The sequence below is a fragment of the Bubalus bubalis genome, chromosome 3 (assembly GCF_019923935.1).
Source record: "Bubalus bubalis isolate 160015118507 breed Murrah chromosome 3, NDDB_SH_1, whole genome shotgun sequence".
Taxonomy (NCBI): Eukaryota; Metazoa; Chordata; class Mammalia; order Artiodactyla; family Bovidae; genus Bubalus; species Bubalus bubalis.
The window spans coordinates 72,443,344-72,463,698 of NC_059159.1; the positions used below are offsets into that span (position 1 = coordinate 72,443,344).

Genomic DNA, 20,355 nt, shown 5'->3' on the forward strand with positions numbered 1-20,355 from the left:
ATAGGATTATTTAAGACTCTGAGAATGATGGCAGATCCCCCCAAAAGTGAGTAATTAAAGCTGTCAGAGCAAAATTTCAAGAGATGGTTGCTATATAAAAAGGCATACTATAAAAAAATCTTGTTTAATGGATATAGAAAAGTAGGAGAGATTTATTGAAGGAAAAAAAAAACGGGGGGGGAAGACTGCCTTAAGAGTTGGAATGTGAAAATATAAAACTTTAAAAAATGAACTGATGATATAACCATTAAAGGCTCAATGTTTGGACATAATACTAATCATTAAGCATAACAACCAGAAAAACACCTTGCTTACCCAGAACACCTCCCACATCACAATGTATATATGCCACATCTTCTTCATCCATTCATCTGGCAATAAACATTTAGGTTGTTTTCATGTCTTGGTTGGAGAAGGCAATGGAACCCCACTCCAATACTCTTGCCTGGAAAATCCCATGGATGGAGGAGCCTGGTAGGCTGCAGACCACGGAGTCGAAAAGAGTCGGAGACGACTGAGCGACTTCACTTTCACTTTTCCCTTTCATGTATTGGAGGAGGAAATGGCAACCCACTCCAGTGTTCTTGCCTGGAGAATCCCAGGGACGGGGGAGCCTGGTGGGCTGCCGTCTATGGGGTTGCACAGAGTCGGACACGACTGAAGCGACTTAGCAGCAGCAGCAGCATGTCTTGGTTATTATAAATAATACTGCTATGAACATTGGAAGTCACCTTTTATTAAGGCTAATACCACTGGGTGCTCTACACGAGGAGGATTAAACTCATCTTTGTAACTCAGAGTATCTATCTATGTACTGCTAGACTTGACATGTTTAATTGAATACCCTCTTCAATTCCTACCACAAGAGTCCTCCTGCATCCTACTCACCAATGCCACAGAACAGCAACACACATCTAACTCATGGTCATGCAATGCATTCAGATTTCTCTCTCATCAAGAGAATTTAAAGAAATATTAGGAGGTAAGCTTTAGCTGAAAGGAAAAGAGCAGTTCAAATCAGTAACATGGCAAACCAAATGCACCTGCAAGTCAAAGTTATGAAGAAGCAGAAACTGAAAAACTATAGCAAAGCAAACAAAAGTGGAAGGGAGAAATGGGAAAGGCAGATTAAGCAGACACGGAAAGAGAGAGCAAGACAAGGAACCATAAAGCCCCAGAATGAGACAGACACCAGCTTCTCAGATCCTAACAGTTTCCCCATCTGTACAAGGTCTAGTTGTTCTTTATCAACCAAAAAGAACCGGATCCCTACCACAACCTCGCTTTCAAGCCAAACAATTCCTGATTAAAGCACTATTTTTTTTTAGAATGCACATGAAGCCAATATAAAAAGCTGGCAACAGATAAATCCAAAGAGAAAAAAAAAATTGAATCAGGAAGAAAGTGAAATCTCGGATAGCCAGTAAGTTTTCTAAATATGAATCTGACTTATCAAGAAGAACCACCAATATTTACCATATTCTTACCAATGAAACAAATTAAAATTTAATTGATGTTTTCAAAGCAAATATATCAGTGTGGACCAAGAAACTGTCTCAAATCCACAGGAGACAAAAACCACATGATATATCTTTTCTGTTAAACATATCTGCAAATATTTTGTAAGCCTGTTTAAAGCAGACCTTTGTTATTTGAGGTTTGTAATAATCAGTGATACGTTGGATTAACAGCCTCATTTTTGAAGACAGGCTTTATAACTCACACAGCTGATAAAGGGGAGGCAAAGGCCAGCTCCTTACCTAGTCTTTAACCTGATGGTTCTTTCTTGTACCTAGACTAATAAAAGTATCTTTACCACTTTTTTCCTTCTCAGGTATTTTCTCTGAAAACAATCTTTGAACCTTTGAAGAGAATTCCCTTGTAACAAATCCAAATAAAACGAAAACTTGAGCTCATAATCAATTAATCCTACAAGTTTGCATCTACACCGTCAAAGACTAGACTAACGTTAGAATAACTGATTTTGTTTACCCAATACTGATTCTAGCATACATCCTCTGCGGCAAGAAATATCACTACCTTTTACTAAAAATAGTTTAACAGGTACTGATGTTAAAAATCTTCAATTAAGAAAAGCTTGCCAATTTTTAAATTCTTATAAGAAAGTTTAATTGGAATTTTCCATAAAAACTTTCAAGATATGCCAAAAGAACTTCCAAACTACAAAAGGCCAAGAGTGAAATTACTGATCCAATAATTGGTATCTTTCTTCTTAGTTATACTGACAGCACAACAACATTTACGAATAAAGAGGGGTCATTCAGTCTCGGGGGTGACACCAGAGCTCTGCATCTTGACTGTGGTGCTGGTTACAGAATCCACATGTGTGATAAAACGGCAAAGACCTACACACACACAGAGTACCAATGTCGACTTCCTGGCTTTAATACTGCACAAAAGTTATGTAAGATGTAACCAGGAGGGGAAACTGGGTGAAAGGTACCAGGCCCTCTCTATTCTTCAACTGCCTGTGAACCTGTAATTATTTAAAGATTAAAAATAAACAAGTAAATGGATAGCTTTTAATCAATGACAACAAAAATACCATATATATTTAAAAAATTAACCCAAATCCCCTATTCAACAGACTGGAAAACTGAGACCTAACCAGGTAATACAAACTTTCACTGTCAGTAACAGAGTAAAGGCACTTAAATGAAATGCTGTCAACCAAGAAACATAAAATGAGAAGTAACCAATCGCTGGTAGTCATCAACAATATCTTGTTTAACCAAAGATGATCAAGTCGGCTGATGCCTGTGTTGCATTAAAATGCAACCAGTATTTTTTTAATTATTACATTTTATTGAAGGAAGAAACTTTTTCTGAGGGGAAAAAAAACTCAAAAACAAATTTATATTTAACCTTAGAACTTGCACATCTGAAGCAAAGTGAGTTTACTGAAAAGCAGGACACAGTATTCCAAATAAGACCATGCCATCTTTACAGAGAGGTCATCCTCAGACAACAAAGTGTACAACTATTCCTGACCTGAATGGCTCTAAACAGCTATAATATAAAACTAAACATAGGCTGGCTACCTTTGATTCCAGAAAATGGATTTTCAACCAGATAAAGTTAATACTTAGAATAGCTACTTTCAAGTTCCCCATAGTTAACAATTATGTTCCATGAAGGCAAATGCTGGCTAAATTGGTGGTTGCAAACTACAGTCATAATATAGCCTCCTACAAAAATTACATTCTGCAGTCTGAACTGATACCTTAGCTGTCACCCTGTGTCCTCTAGACACAGGGTGTTTGGGTAACATTTATCCTTACGAGACTCAGTTTGGTAAATACAAGTCATTCTTTCTCCTCCTTGAGAGAAACGGGATACAGATATAAATCACCATCTATGCATCATCTACCACTTTGGAAAATCGACTTGAAGCAGCGGAGCCACCCAAGCTCAAGTATAAACATCAGCAGGTAGATAAAACAGATGTCTGTCTAAAACGTGGCTTCCAGATCATATAAAGCAAGTATTCAACTGTCCCAATTGCAATGTAAAGAAAATACATTACCTGAAATGGAACAAGAATTCACATTTCTGGGGGTGGAACAGAGGGGGAAAGTGGAAGAAAACTACACAAAGTTAATAGGTCTTTACTGAAGTTATGAGACAACAAGTCAGATTAACAGGGGGAGATTTAGGTAAGAAACTTAAGCATGTATTAATGGGGCTAGGACAGTGAATTTTAAAATTGTATCCTGAATTAGGCTATGGTTTAACTAATATTACTTTTTATTTTGGGAGAAAAAACAGAAGTCACAATAACAGACTATGGAAGCATAAACACAGCAATAATACTTTAAAGGTCACAATTCTTTACTTCTGAAGACATTAGTAACAGCTGCAGCTCTCACAAATGAACACCCAACCCTGTCTATGCTAAAGAGGCTGGTTTGGCATCGATCGCTAAGGCCTATAGGGTCTGGGATTGGTAATGATAAAATATAAGGCAGGAACAGGAGCATAAAATATCTGGTATAATACGATATAGTTAACATTTACAATATGTCGACATCATTCTAAGAGCTCACAATAATCCTATGAAGTAAGGACTAGTTCTTCCCATTCAACAGGTGAGAAAACTGAAGCACAGATTAAATGATCTGCCTAAGGTCACACTCCTTGGAAGAAAAGTTATGACCAACCTAGATAGCACATTGAAAAGCAGAGACGTTACTTTGCCAACAAAGGTCCATCTAGTCAAGGCTATGGTTTTTCCAGTGGTCATGTATGGATGTGAGAGTTGGACTGTGAAGAAAGCTGAGCACCAAAGAACTGATGCTGTTGAACTGTGGTGTTGGAGAAGACTCCTGAGAGTCCCTTGGACTGCAAGGAGATCCAACCAGTCCTTTCTAAAGGAGATCAGCCCTGGGTGTTCTTTGGAAGGAATGACAGTACTTTGGCCACCTCACGCAAAGAGTTGACTCATTGGAAAACACTCTGATACTGGGAAGGATTGGGGGCAGGAGGAGAAGGGGACAACAGAGGATGAGATGGTTGGATGGCATCGCTGACTCAATGGATGTGAGTTTGAGTGAACTCCGGGAGTTCATTGGACAGGGAGGCCTGGCATGCTGCGATTCATGGGGTCGCAAAGAGCTGGACACGACTGAGCGACTGAACTGAACGGAACTGAAGGTCACACAGCTAGGATGGGGCAGAGCCAAGATTTGGAACAGGTGGAATGGTAATATGCCTTAACCTAAGGGCTAAGGAGCCAATTAAGGATTATAAGCCAAGTATGACTAACAAGCAAATTCACATTTTATTTTAGCAAGATCGCTCAGGTGGGAGCATAAGGATGAAAGAATAAAAAAAAAACAAACCAGAAACCTGAAGATGAGTTAAGAGAGGGCTGTGGAAAGACAGAAAGGACGAAGACCCGAATTAAGGGAATAGCAACAGAATGAAAACAAGTGAACAGACAGATACAAAGGAGAAAAATTTAGCCTGATTTCATGATTTAGAAAAGGGAGAGTGAGGATGAGTCTAAGCCTTCACTGACCAGGCCCAAACCAAAAGCTGCACATTTTAATGATCCTGTTACTTTATCAAAACCTTAAAGCAGAAAGGTTTAGTATTAAATCACCCTCTTCTCAACAACAGCACAGCATCTGACTTTATCCTCTTTTAAAAATGTAACTATATAACTTAAAATTACTGCCACCCGGCAACTCCACACTAATTGTTTAATACGCAGACAGTAAAGAGAGCTGTAAAACCACACGCAGACCATCACTGAACATGGACAGAAAAGCTACAAAGTTTGTGAGATTTAGCAAACATTCTTATATTTAGCACTCTAAATTTAAGGAAAATCTAAACGCCCTTTAAATGGATCAAAATCATTTTATCACTTAGAAGGGGCCTGCAGACAACTCCTGAGATTCAAAAAAAGTAAAACAACTCATAACTTCAAAGTCAAATCAATTATGTTTTTTCTCTTCTGTCTGTAAATGCAAATAAACAAACAAAAAAAAACCCCACTATTTTTATAGTTTAAGTCAATGATCTGTAAAATATTACATTTTGAAAAAATGTACTATAATGTACAAATGTACTATAATGAACAATGAAAAAAATGTACTGAAAAAACTTACTATAACTTCAACCTTATTACCACTGTAAGGTAAAAACAACACTAAAGCCAGGCCCTTCCAGTAACTAAATGCTCTTGGAAAGTGTCCAAAACAATGTTAGTAAATTTCCAATTCATTTCATCTAAGATCAACAAAAACAAGTTATCTAAAACATTGGGTCATATTTAAATAGGTTCACTCTAAAAATTTTACATGACCGAATCACTCAGAAAAAAATCTTTGTGCTTTTTACTTAGGATGGTACCTAAGACCAGTAAGTAACAGGATAGGGGGAGAGGGGGGTGCTGCATCTAGGGATTTAATCACATATTAATATTATTTTGAGAAAATTTTCAATACCACTAGCTTTCTTTTGGAAAGAAGCAGACTTTGGCAGAATCTGCAAAAATCATGATTTGCAATAATACTAAAAATCTCCATAACTTCTATAATGTGGACAAACATGTGGTGGTGCAAACTCTGATTTCAAGCTTGAGTTTTTTAAAGCTTCTTGTTACTTGTGGTTCAGATTTCTTTTTTATGGGTTGTATGTCGGATAGGTATATACCAATTTCATACAAAAACAAACATAAAGGTGCTTTATATATGTGAATGTACATATATGACACTTCAGACAACCTGTGATTTCCACTCAAAGAGCTTTTTTTATAAAGTTCTAGTAAATTGAGAAGTAAACGCCAACAGTTCAAAGAATAATCTAGCCAAACAGCAAAGGGAGCTATAAAATTAAACCTGGAAGTAAAAAAAAACAAAACAAACAAAAAAAAACCCTAAATAAAGCAGATACACAAAACGAAAAAATCCAACACACTTGCATTGAGCTTGCTAAAGTTTATCTATAAATGTTAACCTTTTTTAAAAGTTGAAGAGTATACCAATTTTCACTTATGAAAAGTGACATCCTAGGATAAATTTCTAATACCCAAGAAAAATAAGTCAAGTTTGAAGATCTGCATACTAAAATACCAGAAGAACTGCAAAGAAATGAATAGAAAAAGCAAACATGGTTTTACTGGGAACATAGAAACCACCTGAAACATTAAAAGTGAGATGGACTCACTATAATGATCAAAAGATCCAAAATGAACAAATTAAGCACAAATACTCCCAGTGTGTTTAATATCTTCAGGAACAAGCAATGCCATCCAATCAATACTTGCTACAAAAACTGCCATAAACTGGTTACTACTTTTTTTTTTTTCAAAACATGAACCAAGGAAAGGTTTGTTGCAATATATTTGTAACTTACCAATACCGAGCTACTAAGTTTCTATTAGATGCTTCATCTAAGATCTGTGCTAAGAAGACTGAAATTTATTCAGACAGCAGTGAAAAATGAAGCCTCGCTAAAGACACTGAGATAAAGCTGACCCCTAAAGGCTCCTTGGTGCACATTTGCAACCACAGTGTTCACAGCACGCCGTACACTAAACTAGCAACAGATTGGTTAAAAACAGTTTGAATTTTCAACTTCTCATTATATAGGCAACATTTTTAGAAGCAATCATATTAAATAAATGTGTCTCTTTCACAGTTACCGATGAAATTTTAACCTGGACAGGGACCAATGCCCTGATTTTCTACTTTTTCCGTAAACCATATGACTTCCACATGCTGAGAATGTTTTATGCTTTAACCTGCAGTAAAGGCTTTACATCATTTTACTGCTCAGTGCCTGAAATGCAACAGAATCACCCCATCCAATGCAAGGAATATATTTGGCTTCAACCAAACCACTAGTCAGAAAAAGTTTAATGAATGCTTTTCTCAGTAAGTAACTTTGCATTTCCATAGAATAAACCAAAATCTGAGGTGAGGGTAGGGGGAAGGGAATATATTCTTATATTTTAAAGTTTTCCAACTCTAAACAAACATTTTAGTTTTTTTATTTATAAAATAATCATGAACATTTAAAGACACTGTTTAGTAGACTATCTTTCAGCAGAAAAACACTGTTTTATGGAGTTATATAGGATATTTCTCCAGTTTTTGCAAAGGTAATATTTCAGGCTAAAATAGAAGATTAAAACAAATAATTCTGGAAATTCTAGTTAATAACAAACTAAAAAGTCAGCTTTGTATCAACACATTTTATATCCTAAGGTTGAGATTTAGAAAAAACACATTCTTTTTTTTCTATTCAGGTCAATCTAAATAAATATGCTACCTCATACTTACAAGTCAGCTTATCTGTGTAAATGACCAACCACAGAAATTGCAAATCACAGGTTATAAAACATACCATATAATTACATATGATGTAACTTCCAGTTTTTAGAGTATCTAAGGTCCTTTACTGATAGGTTCAAGAATTGATAAGCCAAATATGTAAATACATTAAATTCTCAGCAGTCGAAAAGACAAATTATGCCAATTTCTTTATTTAAAAGTTCATAATACTAAAAATACATGACAAAAGAATGGTTATTGAAAAACTTACATTTCCGGGTGAAAGAAGTACAAATTATGTTAATTCTTCTGGTGTAATGTTTTTAAATATTAAAGACTGTGAGAAACAAGAGATGTTGCAATCCTCTTCCCTTTGTAACTCCAATTGAAACTCGGGGGAAAAAAATCAGAATTCAAATTTCCCAACCTTGACTTACACACTTAATTCAACTAGATCTAACTCCGCTGTGCAATTTTAAAATAAGTTTAACGCAAAGCACTACAATCTTGATGTGATAATTACCTGAGAAATAAATGCAAATTAAAAACAAATGCAGGTCCTCTTCATCGAAAGATGCATCTTACAGCAAAACCACTAAAAGCACAACCACATAGAACCAACTAAAGAAACAGGCACAGGAGGCAGCATGTCCATCAAAGAAGAGAAATGTACCATGCCAGAACAGAAACGAAGCACTGAAGGAAAGGAGGGAGGGCGGGCAGGCAGGCAGAGAGAGGCGGCAGAGGTTTCTACACCTGCAGGATCCCATAGAAATTAACTAGTCACATCACTCTGCCCTACATGATACGTAAGATTTTTAAAGCTTCAGGGTAAATAAAAACGGTAATCACTCTATACCATCATTCAACTTTACATAGTATAGTATTTGTAATGCCAAGTGCATTCTCCCCTTCACTCACCCAATGTTTCCTCTCGCTTCCATACCAGCTTTCAGCCAAATGCGAGACAGAACAGGGTGGGGTAGAAGAAAAATACAAGCTGCGCCTTTTAGCGAGTCCCCACGCACCCCCCTCAACAATTTCCAACAGTTTTTCCTACTACGAAAATAAGTCACCCAACCACAGGATACACAACAGTCATTCCGTGTCTTCAGCAGACACAGAGGGTCGCGTACACAAGTGGGCACTCCCGACCCCCACCCCTCCGCCCCCGAATCTTAAGTAATGTTTCATCTATGGAAGGCGAAGACGACCAACGAGACCTACTGTTTCGGGGTGAAGATGGGTGGAGGACTCCTTTCCAAGTAGCCCCAATAGTGTAACCAAAACACGGTTCCGGAATAAAATATTAAGAACACTCTTCCTTTCCCACCTAGCTACCGACTTGAGGATGCAAAAAGCCACCTCTACCGCACCTCATCTCTCCGAGGCGCCTGCCCTGAGTTTGGGGTGGAGGTGGGTCCCGGGAGACGGGGAGGAGGAGTGTGAGCCGCCGATGGGACACAAACGAGTCGCTCCCCGCGGCCACCCCGCGCCGCTCCGCTAGCCCAGAGGTCCCGGAGCCGCACCTCGCGCACGCCTCTCCGCCCAGGCCCAGCTAAAAGCTCCGACTCCGGCTCTCGAACTTCCTCTCCAGAGACATTTATTCAAGGCTAACCCATCGCCCGAGTGCACGTCACCCAGTTTCAAACACAGCTCTGCACCCCAAACAAACCCACGCACCTCAAATTCCCCTCACAGTTTCCCAAACTCCAAACTGGAGACCCCACCTCCAGGATTCAAACCTTCCGCCCATTGGGGAGGCAACCAGGGGAAAAGAGTTGGGAGCACCGGACGCCTTTCAATTACCGCCCCCACAAACTGCCCCACCCCAGACCCTGCGTTCGGGTCACCCCCGCGAAACCCCCCGCTTCCTCCCTCCTCTCAGTTGGGCCGCTTAAGACACTCATCCCCAGCCCACTCACTTACTCCCCCCAACACCCACCCCCCCCCAAAAAAAAAAGTGAAGAGAAAGAAGTGAGGAAAGAGACTGGAGAGACTTGAGGCTTCCAAACCACTCGACTCACCTCAGAATGCTTTGCTGAGTTCTCCCGCCCGGCACAGCCCCCTCCCCAACGTCCCGGTACGAAGGGCTGAGGTCTGAGGTAGGGAGGAGGGGAAAGCGGGAGGGGGGAGGGGTGTCTTCCGCGTGGGGCGCCCGTCGGGAGGGGTCTGGGGAGGGGTTGAGGCCGGCGCAGGAAGAGGAGAAGGGGGAGGGGAGGCCCTTATCTCCCAGTCTCCCCCTGAAAAACCTCCCTTGTCTCAATCACATCAGACTGACTGTCTTTGTCTGGCTGACAACCGCCATATTGATATCAACAGCCCCGCTCCCACCTGCTGCCACCGGGCGGCCCTGGGAGTTGTAGTTTTTGCCTCCCTTGAGTAAAGGTGCGGGACTCTGCGTCCGGAGGCCCCAAGGAACTACAGCTCCCGGCAAGTACCGCGCCCGTGCGCCTTCCCACAGGGAGGAGGGGAAAGGGGCGCCAGAGCCGTAGGGACTACACATCCCAGAATACCATGGATTCTGGGCCCAGATGAGGGACATGATATCATGCTGGGGTGAAGACGGAGGATGAATTGGCGGCGCGGATGAATTTGAGCTGACGGAAGGAGGCGTTCTAAGAGGAGAGGAAAAGGAAAGATGACCACTGTTCCCATGATGCACGGAGAGATGACTACATTTCCCATGATGCGCCGGGAAAGGGGCGTAGGGAAAAAAAAGACTGCATGTCCCGCGATGCTCTCGGCGGGGCCGTGGCGGAGATTGAACCTGAAGACGCTTTCTGGGCTTGAGAAGTCGAGGAACTGCTACTTACCAGCGAAAAGTCCAGCATGAAACTGGTGAGTCTCCGCTCTTAGATCGGAGGGCATATCCTTTTGGAATTCGTCGTTTCCACCTTAGGAAGGCAACCGTCTCGGACGAGGGGTGGCAGGGAACTAGAAGGTGGGGTGAACCAAGGAAAGCTGATGTTTGTTGTTGAGTTTGAATTCCAACTCAGACCCTTCACAACTGCTAGATGTAATTCATCCCTTGGCGCGGCCCTTTTGGTTAGATAAAGAGATTGAATCTTGTCACCTTCACATACGAACCAAGGTTGGACTTTACGAACCAGGTTTGATTTGTTTCTCGGCTGCCACGTGAATGTTATAATTGGTACACTTCTTTCCACGGGATTGACACTTGATTAAGCGTTCCTTTTTACAGTTGTTGAGAAGGTTTGGTAACATGAACAGAGTTTAGAAAATTCTAGGCGGATCTTAATCTCTTATTTAATTCTCTGTTATAGACTCCTAGCTGCCCTTGATCATTCAAAGGAGGTCGAAGTCAGAGTGTGATCTTGGATGGTTTGAGTCTTAAATTCTGTATAAGATGGGCTGAGAGGAACTGTTACATGGCGTTACAATCTAGAGCTGTAGGGACTGCGTGAGCTAAGGTTAGAGCATGCCAGGATACCTGGAAAAGTTTTGCATTACAAAACTCAGACGCTTGGCTTATAGGAAAGCCGCTCAGGCTTTTGTTTTGAGCCATTTTATTCTCAGTGTGCACAGGTTTAACTAATTTACTCCAACTAATTAATTGGAATTCGTAATAGCATAATTTGAGTAGAGAAGGTGTGAGATGCTGTTTCTCAGGCTTTAAAAGTCATGTTTCTGCAAGCCAGGTATTGTCAGGCTTTACTTTCTGAAGTTTTTGAGGAAAAACAAAAGGTTTCTCTTAATTATTTGAGCATGCTTTTGCAAAGTACGTGTGTATGTACCCACACACGGTACAGGCATATATACTCTGCACAGTGTCAGCTGTTCTTTGAGACGGCAGAGAACATAAGAAAGGTGGATTCAGTTCCAAAACTGTCTCTATCTAAAGCTGTTTCTATTAGAAGAAGGGCACAGGGATCAGTAAACCTTGAGAGTGTCAATTTGCTTTTGGGTCAGTTTTCCAAACATTTCAAAATGCAGAATTGAAAGTCACCACCCTTGTCCTAAAGAAGCATGCAATCTAATGAAGAAGATACAGAGTAATGAAAAAGTTATAATTCACCTCCATCTGGGTGAACGGAGTCATCATGTTCAGGGTGTGGGGATTGAGAGGATACTGGGGGTGTGTGGGGAGTCAGATACAGCTCCTTTGGAAAGGTAGTTCTTGAACCGATAAGAAGGTCAAATGCACTCCGGCCTTCCTTGAAGAGGGTTCAGCTGAGAGAAGCCAAAGAGCTTGGCACCTAAATCGTTGAAAGACTGACCATGTTTTGTCAATAAAAGATAAATCATGGTTGATGTGTGTGGTGTGAAGGCAGGCAAGAGGGAAGCAGGTTTCTTTTCCTATAACAACTCATTTGCTGAGGGTATCAGAGTTAGGGTTTAATTTACATATATTTTGGTTTGCTTATAAAATTCTCCTGCTTACTTTATTTAGAGATGTGAAAACATGGAAAAAGTAGAAATATTTTTTTTCCTTTAAGAACCATAAAATGCCTCAGAGGAAGAGGAATTGTTCTATCTGTACTCCTTCCCTCTTTATTTTTCATCCACCTAATAACTAACTAAAACTCATTTGGTACTTGATGATATATAATACAGGAGTATCTTTCAACACAGCAAAGTGGTTTCAGAAACATTGACAGCAAGTTGGACTTCTTTTTTGTCATGCCTCCTATACAGTTGGGCTTTCCAGATATTGCTAGTAGCGAAGAATCCACCTGCCAGTGCAGGCAACTCGAGATGCAGGTTCGATGCCTGAGTCAGGAAGATCCCCTGGAATAGGAGATGGCAACCCACTCCAGTATTCTTGCCTGGAAAATTCCATGGGCAGAGGAGCTTGGTGGGCTAGTCCATGAGATTGCAAAGATTTGGACATGACTGAGAGTGACTAACACTTTCATTTTTTCTTTGTAATATCAGGCAACTTTATTTGAGGAAAATTCATCTTCAATTAATCAGGACAATTTTGAAAAGAACAGGAAAATTAGAAACATATCCTCTAAATTAGCACGTTTTAGAGCCTCTTCCCTTTTTAGTATCAATTAAGCCTAATTGGGTATACCCTGATGGCCAAATGCAGCAAAGCATAGAAAACTGAACTCACCAGGGTCTTTAACAAAGACTTTGGGAGCCCCCATCCCCCCCCCCCCAAAAAAAAAACCAAATTCATTGACAGAAATCAAGTTTGAAACATCATGGCCAGGAATTTAGTCATTCAAATAGATGAACGTTAAAGTGAATAAAATAACTAGCAGTTCAAAAATGAATCATTTGTCATGCTTCCTGTAGATAGTTCCAGAGCTGGAGAGAATCCTCTAGTTTATTCAGTCAATGAGGATGTATTATACAACCACAGTATACCCGTGGCATTCAAAGTTTTAATACTTTTCATTTTAACTATTGAATTTGACCCCAAGGATCGATGACATGGAATTATTTGTAATTTTGCTGAGACGAAAGTTTGAATGTGATTTTAAGATGAATAATAATCCTTAGTGAAATGAGCCTGATTGCCTCAGAATCCAGGACTTTCTGCAGTTCTGTTGCTGTCTTGTTAAAGATCTGAAAGAAAGGTCACTTAAACGCTCGTTCTATGCTATACTCTGAATTTGATGGAGAAAATTATATGCTGTAGTTGTATTTATGAATTTAAAACCTCAATAAGGCCGTGAGTTACTTTCTTCAGTGGTTTGGGCTCCTTTTGTATAAAATGCTGTTTCATTACTACTAGCTTGGGGCGGGAATGGGGAGGTGCAAACTTGTCACTCACCATTTTTCTTAAGAAAGCAGATGGAGCAAAGAAATGGATTCATGGGCCACTTCCAGCTGAGGACAGGTAAAGCACCAAGTGGAATTGTAGATTTGAAAGAAAATACTGGCTTGAAAGGGGCAAATCCTGCCTCAAGGTCAGTTTAACAAACACATCCCTTGAAGCACATCCCTTTAGGAAGGGATGTGCTTAATCCTTACCTTGGATCTGAGAGCAGTGGATTCTTCCTGCAGTTTTAAGACTTGCAAAATCCTTTTGGCTTCTCAAACTTTGGATCAGGAACAGAAGATGGCTTGCTGTAAATAACAAACATAATTTTACCAGGACTTAATTCACCTCTTTCCGTACAATTGTTAAAATGTCAACCTGGTTTCACTAGCTCTGTGTTTCTCTTTGCTACTTGTTAGAGCGCCCTCGTGTGTCTCTATGGTGTAATGTCATTTCAAGCTTTAGAAAGGCCCTTTCTGTCACCACCTCAGTATGATAGGGTTTTTTTCCCTTGAAGATGTTTTCCTCGAGCTCTGAAAACTGACATAAGGCCGGACCACTGTTCAGTTGTGCTCTGGGATTAAACTGGATATTTTACTCTTGGGCATTTCTAAGTCCTGATGGTGACTCTAAAGATTAAACCTTTTATACTTAAGGCAAAAAATATATGTATACGCCAAGATGAGTAACGAATTAAAAGGAAATTTTTATATTTGGGTATATGTAATAGGGCTTCCCTGGTGGCTCAGACAGTAAAGAATCCACCTGCCAATCCAGGAGACCCAGTTCCATCCCTGGGTCAGGAAGATCCCCTGGAGAAAGAAATGGCAACCCACTCCAGTATTCTTGCCTGGAGAATCCCATGGACAGAGGAACCTGGTGGGCTACAGCCCATGAAGTTGCAAAGAGTTTGACATGACTGAGCACACACACAATCTGACATACCATACAAGCATGACAGCGATGCTGCTGCTTTTAATTGTAGTAACACGTTTGTTTTGTAGCTGGTTTGCTCTGAGAACTCAGATTCATCTGCCATTTGCTCTGACAATCGGCAACCTACTTGAAGGTCTAGGGCCAAGAGTGCAGCATAGCCACGGAACTAGCATTCCCAATGGAAAGTTCGCTCCTGGCTTACCAAATACCAACTGAGGTCCAGGCAGAAACTGCTCTTCAGTCATCATCACTCATTTCTTCATTCACCAGATCTTCCTGAACACCTGCCTTCTCTGTGCTAGGCATTGCTTAAGGTAATGGGTATGTTCCAGTGGAGAAGACAGATTTACTCCCTGCCTTTACGGGAAATAAAGTCTAGCAGGCCCACTGTGCAGCTCGACAGTATTACAGTGAACTTTCTGATGGAGAGCTATCACTGGGCCCTGGCATCAGTAGATTTTTTTTTAGTACTTATGTATTTGTTTGGATGTGTTGGGTCTTAGTTGCGGCACACAGGATCTTCTTGCATCAGGCTGGCTCTTTCATTGCAGTGCACGGGCTCCCTGGTTGCAGTGTTTGGGCTCCAGAGTGTAGTTGCAGCAGTAGACTTGGCTGCTCCTGGGCAAATGGGGCCTCGGTGCCCTGAGCAGGGTTCACACCTGTGTCCTCTGCATTGCAAGATAGATTTTTAACCACTGGACCACCAGGGAGGTCCCTCAAGTACTTTTTAAGTGTTGTTGGTGTTCAGTCACTAAGTCATGTCTGACTTTTTATGACCCCATGGACTGCTGCATGCCAGGCTTCCCTGTCCTTTACCAGCTCCCAGAGTTTGCTTGAACTCATGTGCATTGATTCAGTGATGGAATCCAACCATCTCATTCTCTGTTGCCCCCCAAAAATGTCCTTAATGGTATCCTAGAAGGTACCTCCTTGATATTGTAACAGACATGGCCAGCTTGCCCTCTGGCTTAACCATTGTGCCAGTAGTGTATGAGAATATATTTCCCCACCCTTGCCAAGGACGTCATCTGTTTCTTTAACTATATGTCTTACTAATGTAACTGTCTCCTTTATGAGTTCTCACATCTTCTCGTCTCTCAGATTGAGCCGCATTTAGTAAAACGTCCTTACAGTAGTGATGTGTGGATGTGGGAAAGTGTATCAGATCTCTTCAGATAAAAAGGTGGTGCCGTAAGAATCTTTTTTTTTTTTTAACTTTTAATTTTATACTGGAGTATAGCAGGAGACCCGTGTTCAATCCCTGGGTCCAGAAAACCCCCTGGAAAAGGAAATGGCAACCCACTCCAGTATTCTTGCCTGGAGAATCCCATGGACAGGGGAGCCTGGCAAGCTAATTCCATGGGGTCACAAAGAGTCAGACACAACTCGGTAACTAAACAGCAGAACAGCCGATTAATTTAGGTGAACAGCGAAGGGACTCAGCCACACATGTACATGTATGCATTCTCCCCTCACTCCCCTCCCCTCCAGGCTGCCACATAATACTGAGCAGAGTTCCCTGTGCTATACAGTAGGTCCTATTGGTTATCCATTTTAAATATAGCAGTATGTACTTGTTGGCCATAAGAATCCTCGAAAGGAACTTTTCAAAGAACCTGTGGTGTCGCTTTGAAAGCACTGATGCACAGCAGCAGTAATTATTATGACAGTATTATGGGGTCTGGCAGATCGGAGAAGCAGCTGGGTCAGGCATGCCTCAGTGGCAGAGGAGACCCCACACCCTGCAGAAAAGAAGAGGATGACCAGTGACATGAAGCTAGGAGTTGGGGCGTCAGGAAGGGCTAAGTCAGAAGGGTAGGTGTCAGAATTGTCAGCGATCCTGAGAAAAAGGCAAGAATGCTAACAAAGAGAATAAAGGGGAACAGGAAAGACTGCAAGAGAAAGGAGTTGGCTTGAGAGCCCCGAGGGTCTCAGCGATCAAGACTGAACTGTGATGGGAACTTGACTGTGAGAAGAGTAAGGAAGTTTCAATTGTCTTGCTGCTGCTGCTAAGTCGCTGCAGTCGTGTCCGACTCTGTGTGACCCATAGACGGCAGCCCACCAGGCTCCCCCGTCCCAGGGATTCTCCAGGCAAGAACACCGGAGTGGATTGCCATTGCCTTCTCCAATTGTCCTGGTTGACCATATATCTGAAAGAAATGCCCTAAGGGTCTAAAACAGTTAAATTTATAGAAAACACAAACGGATGAACTTTGACTCTCTCATGGATAGATCATCAGATAGATGGTGTTAAAGAAAGCCATTCTTTAATAGAAATTGCAAAACTAACACTCTTTTTGCCCTTAAGGTACAGTTTATTTTTCATCACTCATGCTTATGAAGGGGATAGGGAAGGTGAATAATAAAAGGTCTTACATAATCTATTCGTCAAATTTATGGCTTAAGCAAAGATTGGCCTTTCCTGAATACATTATTTCTGCATTTTTCTCTTCCAGTAAAATAGAGAAATGCATAATTAGATGCTCTAATTTAGTAAGTCTTCTCATTTTTTTTAATCAGCCTGTGAAAATACAGGTAAACAAGCAGTAGTATTAACGTAAAAGATATTGTAATTGTTACTTCTGTGCATTTTTAATTTTTAAACTTTTTATAATAATTATTATTATTCGTTACCGCACGTGGGCTTTCTCTAGCCGTGGTGAGTGAGCTCCTCCCTAGTTGCGGTGTGCAGGCTTCTCATCGCAGTGGCTTCTCTCGCTGCAGTGGACAGGCTCCGATGCTCAGGCTTCAGTAATTGCAACATGCAGGCTCAGTAGCTGTGCCACTTAGTTGCCCCAAGGCATGTGGACTAGGGATCAAACCCATGTCCCCTGCATTGGCAGGCGGATTTTTATCCACTCTGCGACCAGGGAAGTCCTCCTTTTACATTTTTTTAAAAATAGCTTTATTGAGATATACTTAACATACAACAAAACTCATACATTTAAAAGGTACTATGCAGTGACTTTCAGTAAATTTACAAAGTTGTACAACAGCCACCACAATCCAGTTTTAGAATATTTTCATCACTCCAGAAAGATCCCTCGAGCCCATTAGCAATCCTCATAACTACCTCCAGACGCAGGCAGCCGCTAATCTGCCCTCTGTCTTGTAGATTTGCCCTTTCTGGTCATTTCATATGAATTGACTCATGTGATGCACAGTCTTAGGTGTCTGACTTCCAGCAGGTATTGCTCAGTCATGCTGTACGTGAACATGTCACATTTTGTATATCCATGTACCATGTCGATAGATATTTGGATTGTTTCCACTTTGGGACTGTTAATACTGTGTGGACGGAAGTGTTAATTTCTGACTTCTCCATGTTTTCATTTCTTTTTCTGGCTTATTTGCACTGGCCGGAACCTCCAATACAATACTGAATGGAAGTGGAGCAAGCGGGGGTGCCAGTCTTTTCCCCCTTCCCAGTCTTAGGGAGAAAGCATTCAGCCTTTCACCTCTGAGGATGGTAGAAGCTGTAGGGTTTTTGCTTATTTATTTATGGGGTGCTGGGCCTTCATGGATGCTCAGGCTTTTCTCTAGTTGTGGTGTGCGGGCTTCTCAGTGTGGTGGCTTCTCGTTGTGGATCACAGGCTGTGGGGCGCGTTGGCTCAGTAATGGTGGTACATGGACTTAGTTGCCCCAAGGCATGTGGGATCTTCCTGGACCAGGGATCAAACCTGTGTCCCCTGCATTTGGCAGGAAGATTCTTAACCACTGGACCAACAGGGAAGTCCTGAGCTGTAGGGTTTTTTTATAGATACCTTCATCAAGTTCAGGATGTTCCCTTCTAGCCCTAGTTGGTTGATCATTTTTATCATGAATAGGTCTTGGATTTTATCAAATATTTTTCCTATGTGTATCAAGAGGATCATGTGGTTTTTGTCCTTTTTTATATTAATATAGTATATTACCTTTGTTGAATTTTGAATGTTAAATCAGTGTTGCATTCCAGGCATAATTACCACTTGATCATGAGGTAAAATCCTTTGCTGATGTTGCTGAATTTGGTTTGCTGATATTTTGTTGATGGCTTTTGCGTATATATTCATCAGAGAAATTGGTCTGTAGTATTTTTCTGATGTCTTTGTCTGGCTTTCATATCAGTAATATTGTTCTCTCAGAATGAGTTGGGAAATACTCTCTCCTCCTCTGTATTCCAAAAGAGTTTGTGTGAGAATTGGTATTATTTTCTCTTTTAATGCTTGGTAGACTTCATCAGTGAAGTCATCTGGGCCTGGGCTTTTCTGGGAAGATTTTTAATCAGCTGTATCCATTTCTTTACCTGCTATAGTTCTCTTCAGATTTTCTATTTGTGCATTACATTTTTTTTAATTGTGATAAAATATACACAACGTAGGATTTACTCTTTTAACCATTTTTAAGTGTACCTTTCAGCTGGAAACTCCCCAATACTTTGGCCACCTGATGCAAAGAACTGACTCATTTGAAAAGACTCTGATGCTGAGAAGATTGAAGGTGGGGGGAGAAGAGTATGACAGAGGATGAGATGCTTGGATGGCATCACCGACTCAATGGACGTGAGTTTGAGTAAACTCCAGGAGTTGGTGATGGACAGGGAGGCCTGGCGGTCTGCACTCCATGGGGTCGCAAAGAGTCGGACACGACTGAGCGACTGAACTGAACTCAGCAGCTTTAAGCACACTTACATTGTTGTGCAGCCCCACCATCCGTTTCCAGACACTGCTTGGCATCATATCTTCAGGGTTCACCCATGTTGTGGCCTGTGTCAATTTCTCCCCTTTTTAGGGTTGAATACCACATACTGTTGATCCATTCATCTGTCGATAGACACTTGGCTTGTTTCCAGCTTTTGGTTGCTATGGATAAAGCTGCTGTGAACACAGGTGTGCAAGTATCTATTCAAGTCTGTGCTTTCAGATCTTTGGGTGTATGTCCAGAAGTTGAATTGCTGGATCATACAGTAGTTCTAAGTTTCACTTTCTGGGGAAGCAGCATGCTGTTTCCAATAGTGTCCGTACCTGCACATTTTATTCAATGCATCCCCACCGGCATTGCACAGAGATTCTGATTTCTCCACATCTTCATAACTGGCCCACACTTGTCATTTTCTCTTTGTCTGTTTAGATAAAGCCATCCTAAAGGGTGTGGGCCATCAGGGCTTCCCCCTTGGCTCAGCTGGGGACATGGGTTCCATCCCTGGGTCAGGAAGACCCCCTGGAGAAGGGCATGGCAACCCACTCCAGTATTCTTGCCTGGAGAATCCCACGGACAGAGGAGCCTGGTGGGCTACAGTACCTGGGGTCTCAGAGAGCCAGTCAGACGTGCCTTAGTGCTTCACATCCACTGTTACTGTTTAGTTGCTATCTCACTATGGTTTTGATTTACATTTCCCTACTGTTTAGTGATTTTGAGCATCTTTTGGGGTTTTTTTTAAGATAGAGGTAATACATGCATATTGTTTAACTAAAAAAAAAAAAAAAAAAAACCTGTACACAAGTTTTAAAAGAAAAAAGATCCCTTACCACCTTTCTCTTTCTCCCCAAGAGCGATCTCAGTTGTCAGTTTCTTGTGTATAAGTCAGAGAGATTCTGTGGAAATACACACATTTGCGTAATTTGCATCCCTTTGTTTTTTACATGAAAGTTAAGATACTTACCTCTCTAGTTTTGCATGTTTCTTTTTCTTTAAGTTAGAAATACGTTTTAAGATCATTTCATATCAGTATCTAGAGCAGCTTCATTTTAAAGTGAACACTCCATATGCATACTTAATAAGTTTAACAAGATCCTGGGTCATTTGTTTTCATGATACTTTCATTCTCAACAATGAAAGAGTTTCAAAACTCCTTTCAATTTTTTTTTTTTTTTAATATTTCTACCAGAAACTTTATCT

The 20,355-nt window shown here is 41.0% G+C and overlaps 2 protein-coding genes across 18 annotated transcripts in view; one reads left to right on the top strand and one right to left on the bottom strand.

Annotated features, from left to right (window-relative positions):
• Nucleotides 1-10,133, bottom strand: part of HMBOX1 (homeobox containing 1) — a 195,810-nt gene extending 185,677 nt beyond the window's left edge. For all 17 annotated transcript variants that reach the window (XM_045165013.1, XM_045165007.1, XM_045165003.1 and 14 more), the window contains exon 1: nt 9,833-10,133. The gene's annotated coding sequence lies outside the window, so the exon portion shown is untranslated. The remainder of the gene's footprint in view (nt 1-9,832) is intronic.
• Nucleotides 10,134-10,341: 208 nt separating this feature from the next.
• The window catches only part of INTS9 (integrator complex subunit 9), a gene marked incomplete at its 3' end in the record, with an annotated part of 103,893 nt that continues 93,879 nt past the window's right edge, over nt 10,342-20,355 (top strand). Inside the window, 1 exon segment of the mRNA XM_045165000.1 lies at nt 10,342-10,646. Within this exon segment, the coding sequence (XP_045020935.1) occupies nt 10,638-10,646 (9 nt within the window).